At 42.7% G+C, this 26,308-nt stretch overlaps 1 protein-coding gene across 1 annotated transcript in view; it reads right to left on the bottom strand.

Moving 5' to 3' along the window:
• Nucleotides 1–26,308, bottom strand: part of col25a1 (collagen type XXV alpha 1 chain) — a 118,926-nt gene that overhangs the window by 44,996 nt on the left and 47,622 nt on the right. The window contains exon 3 of the mRNA XM_084002284.1: nucleotides 5,584–5,636. Within this exon, the coding sequence (XP_083858410.1) occupies nucleotides 5,584–5,636 (53 nt within the window). The remainder of the gene's footprint in view (nucleotides 1–5,583; nucleotides 5,637–26,308) is intronic.

Genomic DNA, 26,308 nt, shown 5'->3' with positions numbered 1-26,308 from the left:
TCACTGCTAACAGGGTTTGCTTGCAGGAGCCCGTGTGCTGCGCTGTAGCGGGCCTGGCTCCAGCCTCCAGTGCGGTGCAGAGGCATGCCGAAACGGGTTTGATATTTCCAACATTGTATCGTTTTCAAATAATTCCCCTTTCCTTTCTAACCATATTTCAAAGCACAGAAGTTTCTTTCTCCGTCTGTATAATTTTAATTTAGTATGGCATACGGTCTGCACTAAAAGAAGGCGGTGGATGGTGTTGGTGGGTGCTCCGGTGCAGCCTCAGGGATGGTGTTTTATGCTTGATTGGTGCTAAATGGTGTGCGCGAACACACAAGCGAGCAATCACACACGGCGGTTGGCGCTTGAGGTTGACGTTTTGACACGGACCGCACTCGAAGAGCCGTGGAGAGACGATTTCCAAAAAGATGAGAAGCAAAAACATGACAATTCGAGCCTCGGCTGTTGAAAAAAAATCTGGTTTTAGTAGCAAAAAGAGGCAAAGTTGTTTTGAAAATGCCATATCTGTTTAATGTCTCCATTAATAGTCTTCCAATCTTCCAAACTGACCTTCTGATCCCATGTGAAATTGAAAACAAAAAAAAAAAGCACCGGAAAAAAGGAAATGACAACAAAACTAAATCACTTTTCCATGGCGAGCCACGAACGAGGATCCTTTTCCTGATGAGTTTTGATTGCGGAAACCCATTTTCTCCTTTCTGTCACTGCGACCACAGATCCCCGTCCACTCATCGGCGGCCGAGTGACGATTGAGTCACGGGGATCCGTAATGGCTTCAGCAGCGGTCGGTTTCCGCTCGGAGGGATGTGCGCAATTTACGCCGTGTTCCCAGAGCTACGATGGGAGCTGTTGAATATTCATAGCGATGCCCTGCCATCCCGGGGGTGGGCATACCGAACGTCAAACCACATGAGGTCACTTACAAGTAGTTTTGAAGGATTTTTTTTCATTTATTTTAGAAACAGATTGGGTGACCATTGGATGAGTCATTGTCAGATCGTTGCTTCTCTGTTTTTGAAGTCTCTTTTTAGAAATACAGTCAGACTTCAGTGTTTTCTGGTCTGTGCTGTAAATTATAACCTTTTTTTTTTTGCTTTGCGCAATATGGGTTCTGCTACAGTAAAAGCAGAAGCCACTATTTACAGCACCTTCTGCTTCCCACGATGACATCATCAGAGAGTGATTTGCTGGCCACAACTGGATCATTGTCAGGTTGCTTACTGTTTGTGCACTGGATTTACTACTTCTTACCCCAAGCATCAAAAAACACACACATTTACTGGCAAATCCAACATTTCAGAGACAATGCTGCGCAGGTTGCAGACGCCTTACAGTATGATTTCATTTATCAGAAAGCACGGCCTGGCGAGAGAGAGTCGGAGGATTTAGACCACCTGCACTTACTTACGTCCCAGAACCCCAGGAGCGAGTGTCTGAGAAGGCTCCGAGGATTAACTTACAACTTTTACGGCTCAGTCGGCGCACGCTATTATACCTATTCAATCACACGTTGCCTCTGGACTATAAATAATTTTAACGGCGCGCACACACATGCAGCGCCCGCTTGACCCGGGTTGTACGGCGAACTGTCACAATCCTCGGTGCTTATGTAAGTATGGGTTTGTCTTCATCTTTTTTTGGGGGTAAAAAAGTTTTCCATCTGTTACGGGGAGTGGATCTGTGATCAGCCGCTCGGCGTAATGAGGTGAGATAATCTGTTCGGGTGCAAGGAGCTGGCGGGGACGCGGAGGATGGTAGCGAGGATATTACAAACCAGACGGCCCAAATAACAGGGACATGGGTCCGCATTAGGGGCCAAGAGATTACTTTAATAATGGATTCAGACGTTGTGGCACAAGATTTCTGGGAGCAAATTTGTCACAATCAGACGTCTCTATTGTAAAAACACATTTTTCTTTGTTTTTTTGAATCATACTTAAAGGGAAAAGGTTGATATTGTTTGCCAAATCACGAAAAAATGACATTTTATAGTCTCCGTCGGTTACCTGGCAACCAAACTGTGACGAATGAGTGCATTTCCCCAAGTGTAACCACATTATGCTGATATTTTTTTCCTTTCATGTAAATTGGTCCCGACTTCAAACGGCGAGGAGGCATTAGCTGCATCGTGTTTTACCTTTGGAGGGTTTTTTTTTACCTTCTCATTGCTATCACAGTTGGAGAAGATGTGAAGCAAGGCATACTTACAGGAGGTCCTGAAAGAGAAGGGGAGAGAGAGAGAGAAAAAAGAATGTGTTTGAATCAGCGATCAAACAGACTCAGATCATCAATGTTCCATAAAAAAAAACACACATTTCCAAATGGCTAAGATGGGAAATCAGGCTCTTGCTTTTCTTTGGGAAGGAACATTTCATAATGATGCCTTTACTGACTATGCAGAATACACAAACTCCATGGTATACAACAATAGCATTGGGACAAATGTGTCCTATTTTTTTCCATGCAGTTGGGCTAACAATAGCCACCAGGCCTGGCGATCACATTTTACATTTGCAAGTTGCTCTAATTTCACTACAACAGGGGTTTGCACTCTAGTGAAAAAAAAACGTCCCACGTTTTTGTGAGGTGAGACTTGTCTTTCCCCCCCAATTACTACCGCTCAAACGAGTGCCAACGCACTTCTGGGCCCTGCAAATCATTTTATGTCTTAAGGTTCTTATTAAAAAAGGTACCCAGCTGCTTTAAACCCTGAAAACAGGGTCCTATATGTCCTTGAACTATTCTTCTTCGCGACCAGGGGGAAAAGTGCAAATCATTCCAGCAGCTGGAGCGTTTAAGGAGCCGCGTGTCTGAGGCCCGCACTTCTGTAGCATTGTTTTATGGATCGCTGAGTTACATTAGACCACTTAACTTTCAATAAACCTGCTCCGCTGTGCGTTTTTTTCTGACGTGTCCCACTGCTTCCAACGGCTCGGGATAACGTTTTTCGAGCAATTACGGAAAATCAAAACGTGCAATACGCTGCAGAGCGCGTAATAGCCACCTCAAACGGTATGCCTTCTTAAATTTGATGGCCTTACTTAGAGCAAAGACGTGATTTGATGAAATACAATCCATGTAAAATTAAATAGTCTGTGACATAATGTTTAACAGTACTCCCCCGTAGCTCACTTTGAGTTTGAATTTCTGTTCTCACACTCTAGTCTCCACGTAATGTAGAGGTCCCTGAACACATCGGACAGGCGGTTTTATTGGGTAACACCGTAGTTTGTATTATATTCATGAAGAGAGGGGCTACAATGAGGCTTTCTAAGACCGGCTTTCGACACTGACGCACCACTACAAGTTTAAATTTCTCCACTGGCACGATCTGAGCATCAACTGCTTCTTTTGGGACGGAAAGATCGTCAGTGGCTGATTATTCACACGAGGAAGGAAACGTGTAACTCCTTCCAGCGTCGGTCACCTGCTAGAACAGCACACAAGAGTGCTTCTTTTCAACGCTACAAAAAGGTTTTCATCCTAAACCGTCATGCCACGCCTTTCCTTTCCATATGTTACCGGTGAACAAACAAGACATCCTCATGAAGTATCCCATTCATTTTTAATGCGGAGGTAAATATCACTGTGTCTTTTTTTTTTTCCTATTTGTTCTCTCCGTCGGTTGCAGCCAAGTCTGGGCAAAAAAAATAAATAAATAAAAGCTTCCCCCTTTGTAGACGAGTCAAACTGCAAAACACCTCGCCGTGACTCTGTGGGGAACTTGCTGCGGCTTACTGACTTTTTGGTTAAAAGCGAAATGCGAATTAAACATGCTTTTCCTTCAACATCAACCAGTGTTGTGAACTTAAAAGGAGGGAAGCTGGATTTTCAGAAGGCTTAACGTGCAAAAGGCAAGGTGCCTGTCAAGGACTGGATTTTATTCATAATGTCTCCTAATTATAACTTTTTCTCCTGTGGAAGGTGTACGCAGAGTTTGCAGCATGTTGCCTTCACATTTATTTGTTTTGAGTGCCTCACACAGAATATTGTTTTTGCCGAGCAAACAGCAAATGTAGCAGCAATAACTGAGCTGTAATTGCATGCTAATGTGGAGAATCGTACAGTGCTCAACTATAATTATAGCCTCTGAACAAGGACTTCTAAAGCATTGCTCTTGTAAAGCCATTAAAATGCTTTGAATGCTTTTTTTTTAACCATAACATGCAGATAAAGCAAAGCTGGTGTGAACATTAAAACGTTGGCCTCTGGTCTCTCTGGCGGGGCGAGGCGCTCCTTCAACTAGTCAGGTCCGCCTGATTTGACGACGTGCCGCAATTTGGGCTTATTACACAGAACGGTAAGGGCCCGTCATCCAAATTGTTCCCCATTGTCTTCCCTCGGAGAACTGTGCCTCCGCAGATCAGACGTACGTAAGTGGGTTATGATTGCTCACTTGTTTCCAATTGATTTGTCAAGAGGAAGCCAGTCACATTCTCCACATTTGCTCTCGCTGACCAGAAAGAGAGAGATCGAGGGGGAGGGAGAAGAAAAAAAAACAATTTGCACAATGCTTTTGAAATATGCTGGCATTGATGGAAGTTTATGTGAAAGATGAGCACCGTGTTATTGAATTGTTGTCTATTTGATTTAATCTTTTGTTTTCCTTCTCCCTCGACTTTAAAGACACGCATCGGGTTATTTTAGTATTATGTAAATCAGAAAATAAAAAAGAGCCTCCGAGAACACTCGGAAAAAAGCAAACAATTAGGTGAAGTAATAGAATCAAGTGAGTGTATGTGACTTTAAAAAGTAGCGGCTGGATTCGGTGGTTAGATCAGCAGTGTTTTTTTTCCGACCCCCTCACAGACACAGTGTTTGTTTCTCAGGCTGTGAAACCAAACCGCTCCCTTATTACTCTACCTCACTTAAAACTGGGACCTCGCTTTGCCCCGTCTCTCTCATTTCTTTTCACAAGGGCAGAGCTTTTTTTCTTCCAAAGCGTTTGGCCACCAATCGGGGTCTCACAGTGCAGGCAAACGCAGCCGCCGCCGCACTCCGGAGCCCATTATCACTTTTTTCACCATCAGGTGAATGGAGTGTGCGGAGGCGGCTCCACTGCCAAGTGCGTGTTCTCGCTGCGGAATTCAATTTGTTGGGTCTGTGGGCGTGTCGCCGTAACAACGCGTCCCCGTCTTGGACACTCGAGACCTCGGCTGCGCCAAGTTTGATGAGTCAGCTCAGGAGAGTGTGTGAGGGAGGGAGGGGGCAAACAACTATTACGCAAACTTAAGTACATCACGTATCTTAAAACTTGGACGCAGGCGTAAACAGCTCCGACGATTTTGCTTTCTCAAAACTGCAACTGTCTCCCAAGTTTCACTGTGAAAATCTCGTGTTTCCATAGCGACCGAAGCCGAGACAATCCAAGCGAACACAGAAACCCCGCCAGGCCACAAATTACACATCTATAACCTATTTTGGCCTCCGAAGATATACAGTGTACTTTTACATGATTGTAACTGCAGTATGATTTGCTGATGTCCTCCTGAATTATTCCTTGAAGGTTTCTGGATTGAGACGCCGGTGATCTTTGGCCACACACACACACACACACACACACACACACACAAAAATGTACATACCAGGTTCTCCATTGCGGCCTCTTCTTCCTCGCTTTCCCGGAGGTCCTGTAACAAAGAAATAGAGAGAATATAATACACTTTAGTCAGTAATTTAATTGTCTTTTTGTTTGTACAAGTTTCTTATTCTTCAAGTGTTCTCACAGTCTAAACCAGCCTACAGCAGGATGAGGAAGAGCCACTGAAAAATATTGCCTTTGGACTACAGACACCTTAAAATCTCAAGGTTCATTAAGTATTTAGACTCTATTTATACATAACCTGAGGTGGAAAGAGGGAAAACACACAGCTTAGCTGTAAAGAGTGTTTTTTTTTTCCTTTTTATTCTCCAGGTTTTCCTTTCGGCACGGATGCCTCGGCTTTTAATTTGTTTATCTAGACAGTGTTTTCCTGTTTGCCATTTTCCTGTCAACACCATCAATCTGCTAAAGCGCAGCTGGAGGAGTAAAACAATTACACGCCTTGCCAGCTTTTACACGTCGAGGACTCGCCTCGGCCGTATCGTACACAGGTAGTTCTCACAGTTTGGAAACTATAGCATCTCGGCCCAAAATGACCTCTCCCTCTCAGCAAATACATGGAGTCTTTTTTTCCTGAGGTTGGCAGCTGGAAATTGTTTTTCAGGCATTGGCATTCTGTTTGCTCCCTGCCCCCACCCCCCCAAAAATAGGGTGTGCCCCCCTACCACCATCACCGCCCTCGTCGTTGTGCATCACAGACAATATCCAGATATTATGCAAATGACTTGAAAACTCTTTTGACCTCCATAGCAAAGGATATCGTTTTGTTGAGGTCAGGATAATTACAGATATGTAATGGGGTTGTGAAAGTTTCTGAGCTGACTTTTATTGTCAGCTCAAAAAAAACAGGACCAACAGCACAAAACAACCATACTAATGACCTCCAACCACAGCCCTGTGCAATAACCTCTTTATGTTTCTGCATGTTCCTCTAATAAACTCTTGCCTGGAAGTCGAATAAAAGCAACGAAGTAAAGAGTGAAATAAATAAGGATTCTGCCTTATAGGACCACTCCGGGGTGCAAAAAATGTAGGATTATGTTGCACAACTCCCAGTCCTTAATTTGATCCCACTGTTTGGCTCCGTTTCAGCCTCCAGCTCTGCTCCTATTGGACGGTTTCCAGGATAATGTCAGCGAAGGGTCCAGGCCCAGTTTGAAAGTGCGTAACCACAGGTGGAGTTCCACTCTCACTTTACCGTGATTCACGTCGACCCTGGTTTCTCTATCGGTTTGGTTTTTAAGGTCTTAAGAGGAACAGAAGGGGGTTTACTACACTTGGCAGCCGCTTTCCTCTCTCGCTGACTTTGAAATGACACTCTACACCTTTTCGAATATTTCGCGTGACGATATGACATCCTCCTGATTTCGGTGGTGCGTTTCTGACAGCCGCTAAGAACCCATAGGAGTTGGTGGTCAAGACAACATACCCAACATTACTTTCAATATTGTTTTATTCTGATTACAGATTGTAAGGAGATCAACTGTACGTTTTTTTAAACTTTTTTGAACGATGCCGAGGAAACATTTCAGTTAATAACCAAAGAGAATAAGTCTATCAGGACCAGTCAAAAGTAGTTTTCAGAGGTCTTTCAATCAATTAAGACAAGAAAGAGCAGTACTGTGAGGCCTCCGGTCATAAATAAAACGAATCGGACTCAAACCGAGCCCCGAAGTGCTGAGAGATCCTAAGCTGCCCGACAAGTCAAAACATCATTCTTGATCAAAAACATTGTATTTGGCCGGCTCGTTTCTCGCACCATCCCAAGTACTGTCATGGAACATTGGTCTCGGGAAGAAAAAAAATTGTGGCAGGGAATTTCGCGATGAGGGTCAATGGCTATGAACACTAAGAACTGTTGAAAACTTGTCAACCTTTTCAACAGCTTTCGAGTCTGAAAGTGAAATAAATCAAAGTGAACTTGATGTGCGTTCAAATGTTTGGTCAGACGAGAGTGTGTGGTCAGACGGCTCAAAATGGCCCCTGTGGTGTTGCGTATTGTGCTTTGACATCGTGTTATTTGGTGCTTCTTGTATTTTAGAGAGTAAGCAACAGAAAGCCACATTGGAAGTCAGTCGGTCCACCGCTTCGTTCCAGATTAAAATTTCTCTCACTGTGAGGTGGATTGTCAAGTGGAGAAATTGCGTAGAGAGATGCATGGTCCCCAGAGGATGAGCCCAACTGACATTTCCTTTGCTGCATTCACAATATTCTGGACTGAAGTACGAAAAAACCACAGGCCCAACAATCCCTGGCACTTAAAGTACAAGGAACCTATTGTTTCATAGAGGTTATTTGTCACACAAATCACATTTCTGAGCTGCTTCAGATGCTCGTAAAGAATACAAAATACTCGGACGTGGCCAGTGGTCTGCTTAGGGCCCCCCAAATGCTCGCCATGCTAGGGATAAAGTTCCCTTTCATGTTCACAAAAATCATTTTTAAGAAAATGATTGGAATTTTTTTTTGCCCAACAGCAAATGTTGGCTTTTGTGCATTTTCATATAACTGTTCCTTTTGTGTAGACATATTTGAGGACTTTAAGATGCACAGAAACTGTCCCGAAGGGTGACTCGTAACTATGGTGATACATAATTGCTCAACTAATGGCAGCATCAAAATTCCAATTTGTCCAGAACTTTCCAAATACCCTAAAAACTAATGGCATTCCCTTGCAAATTAATTTTGTGTTCAATGCTAATTTGCGAATGTTAGCATGCTAACACTCTGAAGCAACATGGTGAGCATGGTAGAATAACAAAAGCATGTTAGCATGTTGATGTTAGCATCCAACTAAAGCACAGCTATGTCTCAGTACAGCCTTATTAAGAGCCAGCTTGGCTGCACACTCCTTTGGTCTTAAACACAAATATGTAGCAACTTAAATAAAAATACAATTATAATATGTGTAATAATGACATAAAAGTATCTGTTAATATGATGGTAACAGATGTTGATGTTAGCAGCAGCATGTTAGCAGCATGGAACCATCGGCAATTGTTTTCAAGCCTCAACATGTATTCATATTCTGTTGTGGTTTTACGGACCAGTAAAACAAAACAAGGTCTCTTAAAAAATCCCAAAATACTGATCTTGTCATTTTAATGAAATTTGGTGGAAAATAATCCCATAATTGGCAGCATTACGAACCATGCTGCTTTTAAGTCACGGCCATATTGTTTTTGAGTGCTTTTGTTCATGTTGTTCATTATAACATTATCTCAAAGTTACAGTTTGCTTGACATAATACACTTATTGTTTAGACTTCATGCATCTGAGAAACAATTGCATTATAATAGTACATGAAAATAGTGATCCGCCCAGCAGAGCAAACCAAACGGCACCTCTGCTCCATTTCTCTCTCTCACCTCTAAATCAGTTTGAAGTGAACCTGCCGACTCATTTACAGTACCAGCATTGTTTCAGAGCTCGACGTACATAATCAGAACAGTCAATGCAGCTATTTCTCGGAACAAAAGATACGCCAAAAATAGCAAACGGGGTACCAGCTCCGACCTGCACAGTAAATGAGGTTTGGGGGAATTGGCTTCAGATTCCTCAGCATGTTTTCCGACAAGTCACATATAGTTCACAGAGTCAGATTCATCAAAGTTAATGGTGTATGTATATTAAGGGTTGTGGAGCAAAACAAACCCCAAATCACACATTTTGTATGGAGGCTCCACGTTCGTGCAACAAACACCTGCTTATTGAGATCAACTTACTGCTGAATGTCGAAAGATTCCACGTTTGAGTCACTGCACATTTTCCACGGTTACTTTAAAAACTATTTCCCCTTGCCGTCACGCTAAATTGTAAACAACCAGACTATTTTATGGATCCCAAAAGCGCCGCGTGTGGACCTTACTGTTTATATACGAGTCACAAAAAATACAACGTCCAGCAGGACGTTTTATCCAGCGCCGATGTTTTTCAGGAACTGACATGAAGCCGTGTTGCTGGCGTGAATTTGACGCCTGGCGTCTTTCGAATGATCTGGTTCTTAAAAATGTCCTGCAGCCATTTTGGAGACGGCCCGTAATTTTCCTTTGTATTCGGTTACGTGACTAATACCTAGCTTAGAAATTCCAGTCGAAATGAATTACAAAGCTTCCGTCGTGATTGTAGAGTTTCATCGAGACGTGAAATTAATGTCCGCTTGGTTCAATGTCTGAAAATGTCCTCTCTCTCACTCTTCACAGTCTAAATCAGGATTAAAGGTCCATCTCAAGGTGGCTCCCAGCTCGTCTCAGAACTTGAATGTTTCAGAATATGTCTTCAAAGATATCTGATGATCAATGTCTTTTCAAGCATTCCAAGGATTTTGGAAGATTTACTCAAAATGGACTTTAATATAGTCCATTTAATCCCACAACACGGATGGATGAGTTTATTAAACCTGGCAACACTTGGGTATCCAGGTCAACGGAACTTAAGCTGCGCAAAACCTGGCTTTCTACCGTACAATCATTTGTTACTTTACAAGTAAATTTTTGTGGAAACGTCTGGCAAAAGGGGACAACAATTCCGATCCAACATCCTCATTACTCTGCATGACAATGAATAAATCAGTACATAAAAGGATAATTCATGGAACACTGGCTTCACTGTCCAAAGGGATAAAAATGGAAATTGGTCCACGATTTCACAATCGGCCTCATCCGTAAATGTCCCCTGTTCTCGTCGTCTCTAAAAGGGGGGATATGTGTTGCTGTCAAAGTATGAATTGCAAAATAAAAACTGCTAACACAGAGGGCCTCCCCCATGCAATGAATATGTGCACATTTCTCAAAAATGTAGTCATAAGATGTCAGGTCTGCAATTTTACTCCCCTCAAGAGCTCAAAGGAACTGACAAGCGTGAAGATTGCTTTTCCTAATTCTAATAATTTAAGTGTCCAATGCGAGACTTCATGCGTTCACTTTGTTTTTTTTTTTAACAGACGGCAACATTTATTTCAAACCATTCATGTATTACGTAACGCTATCCATCTTAGCAATTGTCCCAATTACTTTTTTCCCTTTTAACAGTTTTAACTCGTCTGTTTTAACCCTAAAGCATACCCTGCTCTATCGTCATTTTACTTTAAATGGAGTATAATTTACTAAATGCGCATCACGCTGTATCGTGGAAGATTTGAAACTAGCAACTGAGATCATAAACTCATATTTACAAGGTTTACTGAGGTAATAAATCAAGTGAGAAGCATTTCCTCATTTATACAATCTGACTTCTTTTTGCAACCAGAAGAGACGCCCCCTGCTGGCAAGTCGAAATAATGCAAGTTTGAGGCACTTCAGTTTTGGCTTCACTTTTCAGACCAGGAAGTTGACGGCTCGTTGTGTGTATTTCTCCATGGATTGAGCGTTTACTGCTAAATACTTTCATGGTATTTATGCTAGCTTTATAAACAATTAAATACATAAACATCTTTACATTTAGAAGTTAAACTGCATTTGCGTGTGTCTGGCACAAACCCCGACTTTCAGAGTTTCAGGAATTCTAACCCAGTCGACAGACGACGAGATGAAGATCTGGATTGTGTCTCCACCACATTAAAAACTCCTGTTGAGGGCATCAGTCACGGCCATTGTTGAGAGAAATAGGAATGAACCCTTGAACTTGTGACCCAATGAACTAACTCCAGAAAGGAAGCCCACTCCGACTGACCTTCTTAACTACTTTTACTAATCCTTTAACTTCCCCAAACCTTTTCAATTTAAGAGAGAAGAACAAAGAGTTTCTCATGAATAGGTTTCCGGTACTGTGCAAGGCTCCAGGAACCTACTGCTCCCTAAATGTTAGTAGCATTTCTTTCCAAACTTTTCTTCGCAAACATGAGATCTATGGATGATTGCGATTCACTTAAAGTCAGCTTCAAATTGTGTCAATGGAAGTTCAGCTCCTGGAAATTAGAGGTAAGTTTCCACATTCCAGGAATCTGATACACGGAGCAGACTGCAGCATGGTTAGCATGTAATGTCATGCAATTTCAAAGAGCAACCCTATTATCAACCTTTCTTAACGGCAGCGGTTCTTTAACTGCCTTTAAGTAGGAGCCGTGCCTTTTGGATTATTTTTCTTAAACTGTAGATTATAATACAGAATAGCATAATAGCTTGTCAACCTGTTTAAAGAGGGCGACATGTAGGGTTTTGGCAACGCAACGTAAACACCGAATTCTGCAGAAGAATTTAGCGGCCGTTTAAATTTTCCAAAGACACACAGTTGAATCCCAACCTGACTTGGAAAAAAAAGGACATTTCACATTATTCGCTGACTCTGAGGCATATATCTTCATTATCCTTATTTCCAACTGCACTCAACTCCACTGCAACCATTTCCTGAATAAATATGATGATTATTGCCATTTCCTAAATCATTATTTCCAATTATACTCAATCTGTTGCCCAGTGAAGGGACCTGATTTTTACATTTACTAATTGTTTTCTTTTGGTGCACTCATTTTGTCACCACATAATATCTTGTACAGTATTCTCAATAGTGCATGCACACACACACACACACACACACACACACTATACCCAGTTTAAATGCTGATTTTCCATGTTGTGGATAACAGGCTACAGGGCTCAAACAGATGCCACAACTTCATCAAAGAACATCGTTGTATTCACCTGTAATTAATGCATTGTTATATGCAGATAGACACGTGTTTACATTGCTACTCATGAGGGTATGATTAGTTAGCAGGGAGTTTACCGTTTGATTTATGTAACGGCCCCGGAGCAAGACATCTCGCTGATTAGGGGCTGAATGAAATCTAACGAACAAGTCAGGAGGGGTAATGAACAGTGACGCCTGCTCCGAAAACTCTCATGAAATTCAGACATCATGTAAAAACACACAGTTGTGATATAATCGAGAGTGCTGCCAGTGTCTTTATCATTATGTTAAAGTTAAAAGTAATTTGACGGTACCAACGGGACACTTGTTAATGGGAGACGGTCCTGAGACGTCACCCGACAGGAATCGGAAACTAATTACACGAGACGGCATTCATGACGCGGAGAGCAGAGACTGATTAAAAATACTAACAATAATAACGATGCCTACTTTCTGCCAGCGTGCCTATGTGTGTACACTCTTATCAATGTGAAATGAATTAATTTCTCCCTGATGGATATGGCAATTTCACGTCTGTGTGTGTGTGTGTGTGTGTGTGTGTGTGTGTGTGTGTGTGTGTGTGTGTGTGTGTGTGTGTGTGTGTGTGTGTGTGTGTTGGTTGGGTCCTGTGCTGTGTTTGTCCAGATGCCAGTTATCAGTTCATTAAACCGAGAGTCAATCCATTATGATGCGAGGAATTTGTCCGTCGCTGCAGGCCCCATTAAGACTGCGTCAGGCAGATTGAAACCGGTATTAAAAATGCATCTCTTTCGCCACACCACCGCCGCGATATAGACTAGCCCCAGCGTCGCACTGATTGCAGACAATTTAACTGTTTTTGCAGTCGGGAGTCTCTGCATTGATTGAGTAGTTGCAGTCCCAATGTGGACTTTTACACCCCAACACAACAACAAGACAGTTCCAGGGTCTTAAAAAATCACGACAGAACAAACACATCTCTTGTTCTTTGTCAAACACACACACACAAACACACCCATGGAAGACAAACGACATGAATACGACCATGGCTGGCGGGCACCCGTGGATCATCTCTGCTTTTCGCTCCGGTTCAGTGTCGAGGTTGGAACGCTCCCGAGGAGGAAGCAGGGCCTTTGAGAGAGCCTTTTCATCACCTTCGCAGATCAATGTGTTTTCCTCTGGCAACGGGCTAAGTGCTGGGATACTTGAGACCCACCCTGTGCACTGCACACTGCAATTATCCTCCCCGCAGTACTGACTGCGGTCGTGATGGAGGCAGAACACACTCCCTGATGAGGAGGAGGTCAGTAATACGCCAATCGATTGGCCAAGTCCCATCACTTTATGCTGCGAGTTAAACTGGCGTGGGCGACGGCTTGGACGGCTCTATCAGCGAGCTTCGTGGACATTCCTCCATAACCTTCACATGCACGTGAGAAGAGGTAATTTTCTAATCTTAATGATACATTTCAACGTCTCGAAAAGGGGGAAACACGAGGATGAGCCCAGCTTGGATTGGCCGGGCTATTCACAGAGCCAGAGGTGCTCTGTGAATTCCATTGAGCTGTATTCATTGTGAATAGCATGCTACAGGTGGGCTGGTTTATTACAGCGGTATGAATCCAAAGCAAAAATCACATCAAGTCTGGTGTGCTTGCTTTGAGCTCTATCGTCCCCCAGCTCTGTGCAAAGAGAACCCCTGGTGTGAAGCATGCTAACAGCAACGGATTAAGGGCTGAAGGTCTCAGGTGTGATTTGTAGAATGGTATTTGCACGGGCATATGTAATAAAAACTCTGAGGAAGGGCCAAAATCAAGGGGTAATTAATTGCATATCCACGTCAATGGGAAAGCAACCTCAGCCCACCTAGTATTGATTGGCCACAGTCAGTGACTGATTTAAGCTTCTGACCCGAGTAGTCTGGTAGTCAATCAATATCCCTTATTAGACCTTGAAGTAGTGAGATGCAGATGCCAGCAAATAAACCTGCTGTGCTGAATTTAAGATAAACTATCTAATTTGATCATTCTAGCTGGTGGAATCCCGATTCATCCTTTTTTTTTTTTTTAAAAGTGACTCAACGGCATCCAGATGAACACTAAAGAAAGTGAGAACACATGGCCACGTGGCAAAAACCTTCCTGGTGATCAGCCAACAGACCACGGGTGTGTTCGGCAAATATGGTATCAGGCATGCCGATGGCGACACGCGTAGTATCGCATGGACCAACGTGCCTCGTTGAAATAGTTGCAAGAACTTTATTGGCCACTTGGAAGAAATTGTGAACCCGGGATGCCAAAAAAAAAGCCAAATGGGACATACAGTGCATGGTTAGCATCGAATGATCTCTCTCTTGATCAAAGTTGAAATGAAATACTTTATCTGTGTTTAAGACGGGTGCGGTTATTGGATATCACTTCAAAATGTAACCGTATACCTGCCTGCTAGCGGACGACCCGACTGCTGGCTGACCTTATTATTCACCGGGGGTGTGTGAGCCAGTGTGTGAGCCAGTATGCGAAGCGTGCGTATGTGTCTGCGGTGCGTGAGCTGGATGGATTTAGAGTCGCGGAGCCATATAACAGGGACCACAGGGGCCCCTCGAACTGCTCAAGGACAGTCGTTGCAGTGCCTCATCCAAGATGACGTCCCTGGAGGGAAAGCCAACTTTGCTCAAGTCAAAGAAATGTTAATACCCTCCTCGACTATTTCAACAGACTGGCACACAGCAGAACAACTCGCCGGGCCAAATACCTATCCACTAGCACTGTGGGTGCGTCTAAAGTAGCAGACTCTTTAAATATTCCCCTTATATCTGGTGGCTCTAGTTGCCATGATGCCACACACACTCACAAGGTGAAAACAACAGTGCAATACTATTATGACAAAAAAATGTACTTCCTTAGTCATGAATAGTTGATGTTACATCATATCTACGTTTTCAGGGGCTTCATGTTTTCAATGCACAAACCTCAATCTCAAAATCTACACAAACAAAAACATATCAGCACGGTAAGACACCATAAAAGCCTTTAGAAAGACCTTTGATCTGAACTAATACTGAAACTAACCTGCAATTGTGGCTTCCATCCCCTTTGATCCGCCCTCTATGGTTGCAATATTGTTTTTTCCTCCACACGTAACCATATTTTATCCCCGCAAGCTTTAAAAACGGCTTCCCACTTATCAGCCGGCCCTGGTGGTCCGCAGGCTGGTGTTTACTTGAGCGTCGCATGACCTATGTTGCATTATTCCTGCAACAGTTTGAGCACGCGAGCGTGACGGGCACAGGCTCTTATGTCATAGATACCCTATCTTGTCAGCAGCAAAGGAAAATGGATGATAGAGAGGCTGCGATGATGAGTAGGAGGGAAGAGGAGGTCTCTTAGTAGAATAGGGGGGGGATGAAAGATTTAAGAGCAAAAATGGAAAGTAGAAAGTCTGGAGCGGAGTCTCCTGCGTGAAGTTGTTGAATTCACTGTTCATATAAAACTCCCCCAGTCGGGGCTGATGTTACAGCTGTTACGCTCCAGCTAATGCACGTTGGACATGAAATGACAGCAAAGGGATCTTTTTATCATTTCAGATGAAAGAATGATGCAATTTACGTCTGAAACTAGAATTTCATCAAAATGAACACGGTCCACTGAACTCTCAGAAACTGAACCGGCTCTACGGACGAATGCCAATTTAGCCCTCTGCTTGGCACTGGCTGCAAAAAATCCAATCCAATCTTTCCATTTAGCACTCCAGCGAATAGAATAATGGTGCGGTGTGTCACGTCGGTTGTGGGATTATCTGCAAGTATGAAGTTCAAGAGTAAGAGAATTTTCAGGGCCTGATCTCCGCAGGCCAGCAGGTGCTGACAGACTGAGATGGGGAGGTTGGTGCTCCAGTAGGACAGGTAAGGTGTACGGTTCTCACAAACAGCAGCTGGACATCAGAACAAATAATCATCTGCCTTTCACAAAACTGCATAACATGCAAGTGCTTGCAGCATAAATGGGATTATTCCTTTGCATGTCTGCACACATGATTAAATCATATCAGACATGTAAGTGTAAAACAACTCCTGAGGCATTTACACACCAGGGGCATGAGGGAAAATGTGACACTACACATAGGGGAAATACTTGCCTGCAAATGTGTGAATTTCTGACAGTTGCAGACCTTTTTCACCAGCATCCTATTGACCCACAGCCATGTCTGACAGCCGTCTGAGGTAGTATAAAGAAAACGACTGAAAACAGTTCATATGAGCTCTGCAAGTACGCTTAATGCGGTAAGTATCTCCCAGCCCTTCATGGGTCTGAGTGGAAACTAAAATAAAGTGTCATCACTGGACTGTCAGCCGTCGACTCACAGATCAGCCAGCTCCCAATTGATTTTCCCAACCCGTGAAACCCGTCTGCACGGCTCTCAGGGATGTGACATTCCCAAAACAACCAAATCAAAGTGAAACACTCATATTAATAATTATTACAACCCCAAAAGTATGGTAATCGTGCCACTGTGGGCATGCAATCATGGTAAGGAAATATAGACCAAGAACACAAAACACGCAGCTAAAGTGGAGTTCTAAGAGGAAAGCCAAAAATCCACTGCAAATGAACAAGGCCCCCCTTTTTTCTAACCTCTGTCAATGTTTCCTTTTAAAAAAGCACACAAACCGCTGCACCTTCACTTACTTTTGTGAGCCATTAATTCACCTTAATGAGTGCATTTTTTCACAAAGCAATCAAAGTCGCAAGCAGGCCCTTCCTCCGGAGCTGAGTCATCGCCGGCAACAACAGCGGGCTTTATATACACCTTGTTCATTTTTACTGCGGTACATGATGTAAAAGCCATTGTGCATTCGGTCAGAGGGGCCTTATAAACAGGTATAAAATTTAATTCCCTACTCTTACCTTGTTGATGAAACATTTACGCAGCAAGTTGTTCCACGGAAATTGCACAATCACACACACACACACACACGACTGCTATATCTTTAAGTCAACTCTGAAAACATTTACAGGAAACTATGAGACCACCAGGTGTTAGTTTATGCAGCACTTTCCCTCTTTTGCCTCGGGGTAAAGTAGATATAACTTAAGGAATAGTTCTATAGGATAATGTGCTTTTTTCCACTTTCTTTCTGAGAGTTGGCTCAGATTGTTAGCTTAGCTTAGCATAAATATGCAGCAGGTACAGTCATGAATTAAGCTACAAATATGGATAAACTTGCAAAAAAAGAAACGACTGCAGCTATGACAAACAATAGGAAGCAAAAAAAAAATGCCATCAGCGGTGACTCGACAAAAAAGCATTTGTTACTATCTGCTGTTAAGAATTCACAAGGCAACGATGACCTCATTCAGCTGAGATCATTACAATGACAGTGTTGGGACCCAACACTGCGCTGCATATTCCGGATGATCCGAAGGTGATTCTGTATAAATGGCATATACATCTAGCTCTGATGAGCTGTTTGGGGAAAGCATTATCTGGATATTTGACACATGGCGGCGTATGCAGCAGATAATGGCAGTGCCAACTTTGGAAACAGCCCCTCGGCTTATAGCGGTTATTGAACGATGCCAACGATGACAATCTGAGAGCTAATCGCCCGGCGCATATAGCTCATTACACCTGCAAGCACGTCTGTGACCAGCTGTCAGTGGGTGTTGAGTCACTTGTTTTAAACATCTACATCATGTCATGTAAGGACATCTCTCTGACTGTGGAAAAGAGACAAAGGACTGTTTGAATTAGTCAAGAGCAGCATGAAATATCCATGGAAAAAGGTGACTGTGAGTCACGATGCCCAGCTTTCCCCCTTTTGCATTTACACTTTTTTTTTTGCTGTAAAAAGGCTAAAATGTGATTTATCTTAACAAAAGGCTTATAAAACAACACTGAAAAATAAACTTTCCAATCAAATGTGTTGTAGTTGCTGTATGGATCGAACAAACAAGATGTAATGGGCCACATGTTCAGCAGTAGATGTGTTGGGAGGGAGATTGTTTAGTAACTTTACCTTAAATAAGTCACATTACAGGAGCTAAAGATAAATAAAAGAGCCAAATCTGTATCTGCAAGAAAGGGAATCTGTGTCAGTGAACCATGGTGTTGCATCCATACAAGCAAATATAATCAAAACTTTTGGAATATGAGATCAAGCATAAGTGTGGTATTAAATGGTTGGGATTGTTAGATACCAAAGTGACAAACTTTTGCAGAAAATGACAAAAGCGTATGTAAATGGGGGCTGAATGTCTTTGACGAACAAAGAAACGCCAGACACGGTAACACAACGCCACATGAGAAATAAACGGAGGTTGTTCACGACGCCTTGAAGTTCCACTGAAAACACAACAAGGAGTGTTTTGAAAGCGTTCGGGCAAAGTACCTCTGCATCATGTTTCCTCCCCGTGTGTCAGTCAAAACTGGCCAAGTCAAAGGTTAAAGTAGGAGGGGGGGAGGGCTCATCCTCCCGGGACGATCTGTAATCCTGACCTGTAGTTTCAGGTGGTTGGAGGGCCACAGTAAAGCTGGCGATGGGGCCCTGGCTCTTCTAGGGACACATTGTTCTTATTATGGGTTTGATCCTGAAAGGTTTTTAGCAGAGAAGCCGCAAATACCGCTGTCCGCTAACCGCTAACAACTGGCCAACTCGTCAGCTTTTTCTCTGCCTGGGAATAAACATAAACAATCTGCCCTTTTATATATTACACACTTGGTTTACAGTATATAGTAAAGACAGTACAGAATCATCTTGGTATGTATATATATTTTTCTTTTTCGAGAGGAATTTTGGGGGGAAATGATAAAATGCAGGCTTGTGACCCGAAGGCTGTCAGTTTAAATCCCCAGACTGTCTGTGAAAATACAGAATGTGTGGAGAAAGTAAATGAGTAACACTCTCCCCACCCTCTCTAAATAATTTCAAAGTTCCCTTGACCAAAGCACTTAACCCCCGACTGCTGCAGTGGAGCTCCTGAGGAGCCTGATAAAGGACTGGGTTTTTACTGGGCTACAGGTTGTAGATGACAAAGAGCGAGCGCGCTCAGTGGATTTCACTGAGTCGTCTATCTCCACATTAAAAGGGGACATATCTTGCTTGTGCACCTACACTTTGGGAATCTGGAGTGCTTACCAACTTAAACTGTAGAATAAGAGTCAGGTTTTTGTGGGCTGCCTTGATTCAGATTTGGCTCCCCATCCTACGTGACATGCAGGCTCACTAAAATATACCACCACTCATCTTAGTATCTCCGTTTAGTATCTTAAGAACTACCTTTGCAAAGCTGCTCCATCATTTTCAGAGCAAACTGGGCTTTTTCTGGAGGAGGGCCTAAAGAGCCCTGTGCTGAAACAAAGCATTTCAGGGTGAATACAGTTGTGAGAGAAAAAGTAATTTAAGTGCATTTTGAACATTAAAAGGATGTAAATGTGTTTGAAAACCCCAAAAACAAGTACGAACATGAAAATGAGACTGCTATGATTTGGTGTTCAGAGAAATAAGCTATAATAAGTAACCAGAATCCAGCACAATTTCAGCGAGTTTGTGTATAAATTTGTTTTTTATGGATTTTATTACTTTTGGACAGAGTCAGGCTAGCCGTTTCCCCCTGTTTCCACTATTTATGGAAAGCTATGCTAACCAGCTACTGGCTGCAGCCTTTTATTTACAGGTAACAACCTTCTCATTTATTCTAAGCAAGAAAGTAAGCCTATTACCCAAATTGCTTAACTATTGCGTTAAAGATATAACTGCATGAATTAGGAACATAAACTGTCACAGCTTTGCTGCTTAATGCCTTGTTTCGATGAATGGTTAAAGACATGAAATCCAATTTCCAAATGTGGAACTCCCAAACGAATACAATTCCAGTAAAAGTATGATGTTTGGAGACGACATAGCACGAGCAAGGTGAACCATGGAACATGGAAAGTGACTCAGAGGCCCTGGAAGTGAGCCTGCGTGGTATTTCAGAGGACTCCTTGCAACCTCAAACCCTTAGAGTGCAGGATGTAGGAGAGGAGTCACTTTGAATTATGGACTAGGTGAACATCAGGACATGGGAAATTAGCACACATGACAATAATTAATGTTCATATTATCTGACAGTCAGTGTTGCGGTTGCCCCCTTATGGTTGCGTTTTACCCTAAAACCAACTGCAGCCTCTCTGGTAAGCTGCATTGTTTTAATTAGCTTGTGAATTAAAAGAGATTTTTTGGGGTGGGGAGCACCTCATTTGGCACGGGGTCCAGTTGGCAGCTGTACGGAAACAATCGGCCGTGCAGAATCAAAGAGGTTATGTGCAATTTGCAGATGTTTTAAATTACGCGGGACAATCAGCTCCTCTTACGTCTTCCGTAATGAGAGAGATTAGAAGAGATCAAGCCTCCGAATCTATTCTGTTCCACCATAAATCATGAGAAGACATGCAAGATTCAATTTGTCCTGCACGCTTAACCTCGGCATGGACGGAAATTGCTAACCAAACAAAATACCCTGAGCTCAGTACGAGACGAATAAATGGCAAACAAACTAATAACCGTGGCTGAAAAGAAAAGGAGTCAAGATTGTTATTAGATAAACGGTGAACAAAACCAGCAGTGAAATACAAGGACGGCTTATGAGCGGAACCTGGATGCTGTTTCCAGGCCACCCATTCGTTCCAGCCCAGGCCAAAGTCAAAAATCTTTCACCAAACAATGTGGCTATTGAGTTTCTGGATGTGGCGGCGGTAAAAATCTATTCTTATTTACAGCATGTGTGTGTGTGTCCATGAGGATCCAAGAATACATTCTGTTATGGATTACCTTCATAGCATAACGAGCCGCTACACAAACAGAATATGAAAAGTAAGTTGTTTTTGCTCACACGCCGCATTTTTAATGCTCCGGTTCATTATTCTTCCCGCCAAAATAAGTCTTTCATGTCTGCAGAGCGTTGAACACGTATGTTTGCCGTCAACTTTCACAAACACGCTGTCTAATCAAACTACAAAAGCTTGTGGTTGCTTCATTAAAAAGAACAGAACTGGAGCCAGAGATGAGCACATCGAGGAAATTTGGGCCTTTTTATGCGGAGATCAGATTTGGAAGTGACAAGTTCCACAAGTGGCGTCTCCGTCGAGTCTCCTGCACTTCCAATTCCCGAACACTAATGAAAATGCCATTAGACGGCAGCATGTGCGTGTTTCTTTATTTACAAGGGGACCGCTGGAACATCAGCTAGACCACACACATGACATGCAGTGCACTTTCCACTCACCGAAAGTAAAAAGGCCTTTTTGCTTTGAGCCTTTTAATAAAGAGGGACGTCCTCAGAGATGCTGCGATAACAGAGGACTCTTTTGGATGTCTGCTCTTGAAAGCGGAGTAAATACATTTAGACTACTGGTTTCTGTTGATGGCTTTAACCACTTCCAAAAAACATGGAGAAATTTGTATTGTTTAACTCAAATCAAATCGCCCTGACCTTAAGGAAAGAAAAGCCCAACTTTGTCCTCATATTAGACACTCTTACAGGGCTTTCTTTCTGCAAACAGGGCACTGATTGTAGGTCTGCTGCAGTCAATTACCCGTTCGAGTGGCAGCATACTGTTCACATTACAATTGCCATGTTATGCTGTTTATTGCTGCGTATGTTCCATGGGAACTTGTCAGTGCCTTGCAGTTGTGGGAAGCAGATGAAAAGGCTCAGCGATGTGTTACTGTACCCCTAAAGAGAGGTTCAGTTATTTGTAGCCTGCATGTGAAGATGTTCTGGTCCAAATTCAGCACTAAGTCATCCTTGACGATTCTCTCTGAAATCCGTCGGCCTCCGAGACGATCTGGATGATGCACCCGCCCGCCTCCGTACGCGGCCCCCGGTTCTCACGGCGCCCGTCATGCACAACAACCGAGCTGTGTTGTCATGCGCCGCGCGGTTAACTGCCTGTGATGTTTTACATACAACACCTACCCTGGCAGCTGGCACTTTCCACAAGCTCCAGCGTATCACTCATTACTGGAAAAGGGCCCTAACAGACGCCCTCGGCAGTGATCCTGGTGGATCAGCTTGTGCGTGCGAAGGCTGTAGTGATTTTACGTAAAAAACACTGAGCACTTTGGGCGTTATTCAAAACTGGTGATGAAGTTTTAATCTTGAAGGTTTGAGACATACAGAATTGTTTTCTGTAATTTAAAAGAGAAAATACTTCACCATGACATCCCAATTTGTCATCTTCTGTATTATTATTTTAGTTAAGTTAAGTTTGCCAAGTTAAGTTTCTAATCTTCAAGATTGTCGTGAAATTAGATATAATTCATAGGCAATATTTCTCAAAATAGCTACACTTGTGTGGACTAAACCAGCCAAGTACAGTAAGTGAGCTTAAAAGGAGCTGGGATTTTGTTACCGGTGCACAGAGTCATGCTAATCATTTCCCAGGCTTTCTGCTGAGCCAAGCCAACCAGCTGCTGGTTGTAGTTATATACAGTATTTAGTAGACAGATGTGATAGTATAAATTTCAATGCCTTCTAACTTGCTGTAAAAAAAAAAAAAGAGGAATAAGGATCTGGGACTCATCACGTTTTTATGTTAATATCCCTTTAGGGTTGTTTCCTCTCTCGTAATTTCCGGAGAAAATACTTGGATCAGCTTTTATTCATAACTCGAACGGAAGACAGACACCTCAATAACTTCAGCATGATTACTGGGAGTGCAACAATTCACCCAATCAAACTGATAGAGCTGGCTTGAAGCACTACAGCTTCATTGATTCAGCCAGCTTGAAATACGACAGGGCTGGGAGGGATTCACAGCTGAACAGGTGCACATCGGAAAACCATAATATGACAGCCTAATCTTGTTTTGTTCTTTTATCTTAGTGCTTAATCATGCCATTTACCGCAGGTTGTCAACAGGATCCTCTCTGATAGCATTATCAGTGTTTTCAATGTATTCATCAGGTTTTCTGGCACTCGCTCTAACAGATGCACACAAATGTCTTTATGCTACGTCTATTATGCTCATTGTCTTGATTGACTAATTATCACATAAAGGCAGGTGGAAAATCCACCAGGTGGAAAAAAATAGCTGATTCTATTGTAACTCATTGTGATAAATTTACATTTGTTTTGTTACTGTCATATAGTTACTATCATAGAGCTAAAATACATCATGTGTATACACCACACTTTACTGACCCTTTGGGGAAACTATGAATTATCACTACTGCTGATCCACCATATTCCTCGTTCTGCTCCATAACTGCTATCACGTCTCCCTGCAGCTTGGATCCGCTATATTAAAAAGGTGTAACAATTTCCAAAAGAAGCTTGGGAAACTTTGCTGAGCTTTGGCCTCAGCCCAAGAGTAAAGTTCTGATGTATATAGTGGAAGCCCCCCCAATCCAATACCCCAGCTTCAGACGGTGAGAAGCTGGCTTGTCGGGCTCCCCTGGTGCCAAAGCTCTGCCAGGGAGGCCCCTTTGATAATGAGCCTTACACACAATTTACAGCCACACTACAATAATCCTGCAACAATGGTTTCCACATAACTTTTGATTGAATGGGCCTTTATGGGCAGGAGCAGGCTTGGACCGGGCTAATAAGTGGCCCTTGGTGGGCTTTGCCAAGGTTTACCTCATTGTTCTTGTGTGTTACTGCGTAATTCTGCCATTTCTGAATGTGAAACAATGCATAAATCAAAACTTGTGTTATGACAAACAGCAACTATATTGTTGGATGAAAAATACATTATTTTTGTACAGTGTGCATCTCTTCTTACAGAATTTGAATGTAAAAGCACACATGTATATATAGAATTGTGATTTACATTAAAGTGACTAAACAATAAAGAAAAAAATCCTGTTTTTTTACACATATTTTATGTAATTATAACAATGTTAAAAAAATTCAGGTATTTACTGTAACATTAGGATGTATCTATAGTGCAGATATAAGATCAATCATCTCATCGTACTTTTGAAGTATTTGCATTTCCCAAAAGATCAAACTATCCTTTTAAAACTCTTTGAATTAGTTGTTCTATTCGAAAATTCTCTGGTGGATAACAGACAAATCCAACACAGGACCCCGAGATGTTTTATGGAAATTCAGCTCTATGGTTTCTCTGACACAGGGATAAATTTACCCCAAACTCCTCCCGTTTCAAAGCACACAATAGAGCAATTGTTCAGTGTTGTTGTTCAATCAGTAAACAGCTCAGTTGTTATCCTGTCACATTACAAGACGTAGGACAGGAGCGCGTCGTTGCCAGTAGACATTACGCATGTGAAGCTGTTACCGCAGAGGGTTAGGAGTACGCCCCCGGGCATGAAAAGCCCCTTCGCCCCGTTGTTGTTGTGTGATTTGTGTCGTGGGTAGCTGGGGTTAGATCATGGGCCCTTGCTTTTGGTTGCGCCGGTGCCAGGCGCATGATGCAAAGGAAAAAGGAGCGCGGGTAGAAGAAGGGTGTGGGAACTCGAGAGCTCCACGCGAGCCTCCGACCTTAGCAACCTGTCTTTACTCAGCGTTCACCCCAGCGACAGAGAGCGGGGTTGTGGTGTCACCGTGGGAGAGAGACAGGAGAGGATGTAAGAGGATCTGTCTTTTATCACTGCGGAGGGAGACCTCTCAGGGAAAAAGCTCTTCTTGTTCTCCGAGGGGCAGCTTCATCAGACGAAGTATGAATTATGACGTTGTAAAGTCTGACAAATTGAAAATGTTTCAATGGAATTACATTTGAAAGATGTTTGACCCCTTTTTTCAGTCATCAAGCCCTCCGATTACCATTAAAGCAGATGTCAGACAGCTGACATTTCCCACATGAGAGACTTTTCCCTTTACCCTCAGAATTTTCCCCCTCAATATGCTTTGTTCCCTGTCTCGCTCAGCATGTGCCAAATGGATAGACAGGAACCTCTCCAAGTGCCCTGCTCCTGCTCCACTTTTGAAAGGCTCTTTAAAAGGTAATTGAACAGCAGTTGGTAATGTCCTGAGTGTATTCGGGGGAAGTCGGCGGAGACAGGTGCTTCCCATGGCGCAGAATGCAGAACACCGGAGGACCTGGAGAGAGGTTAGATGCTCCAGACAAGGTCACGGGCTGTTTTGACTTCACCACTCTGCGTTGCTGAAGTCTTTGGCAGGTGGTGACAGCTGCATGTAAGCAAAAGGGGTTTGGACTTTTGGAGGATGGGGTGGACAAAGACTTTTAGACAGACCAGTCCCCCCAAAACACTTTGCAAGTCATTAGACTACCTAAATGAAATGATAAGTTTCATCTTGTCTGACTTTTGAGAGTATCTTTATTCTCAAACACGCAGTTACTGAACCATGGCAACATTTAATGGGATAGCTTGCTACAGCTACTGATGTAATTATTGCTGACCTAATAAAATAGCAAGGAAAAGTGTTCTATTAAAACCAAAGCCCTTAGAAATAAATTAATCCTCATTCTCTTGGCCTCTTTCACCCACCATAACCAAAGACTTGATCACTAATTAAATGCAAGTTGATGTGGAGAATTTTACTAACTGACTACTCAGCTTAGGTCATTTAAGTTCAGGTCATTCAGAAGCACGCCAATAAATCGCACTTCATTGTATGTTATTAACCTACAATGAAATCAGCCACGAAGTTTGTTGGCGCTAACACCTTTAATAATGGGCAAGGGGTTTCTTAACATGGCAAGACAGTTGTTTACTGCATTTTCAATGGCGAATAGACTTCAATATCTTACCCAATCAAAGTTTGGAAGTAGGCTATGTCTAAAATCCAATTTCTGTTGCTGGAAGTGCTAAAGCCGCCTTGACATTTCAATTCTCCAGGGTAATTGCCGTATTTTGTCTCAGCCTTTTGAAGAGATAAGGCATGATCTTTCCTAGCCGAGGTAATACCTTGCCAAATCATCCATCCTCACCAATGCAAAAAGAGAGGCCTAAACTTAAGATGACATTATACCGAGGTTAAATATTATACCTTTGACAGTCATGGATTGGAAGATGAAGCAGCTATGAATGCCCTCTCTGGAGCACAATAAAGATGAGCTATTTCATCCTCCTCTTTTACTGATACAAGGAGTAGAGTTCTTACTGGGACAAAGCCTTGTTAA

This window comes from Eutrigla gurnardus, assembly GCF_963514095.1.
Source record: "Eutrigla gurnardus genome assembly, chromosome: 23".
Taxonomy (NCBI): domain Eukaryota; kingdom Metazoa; phylum Chordata; class Actinopteri; order Perciformes; family Triglidae; genus Eutrigla; species Eutrigla gurnardus.
The sequence above is the reverse complement of the archived record's forward strand: the minus strand, read 5'-3'. Positions and strand labels throughout refer to the sequence as shown.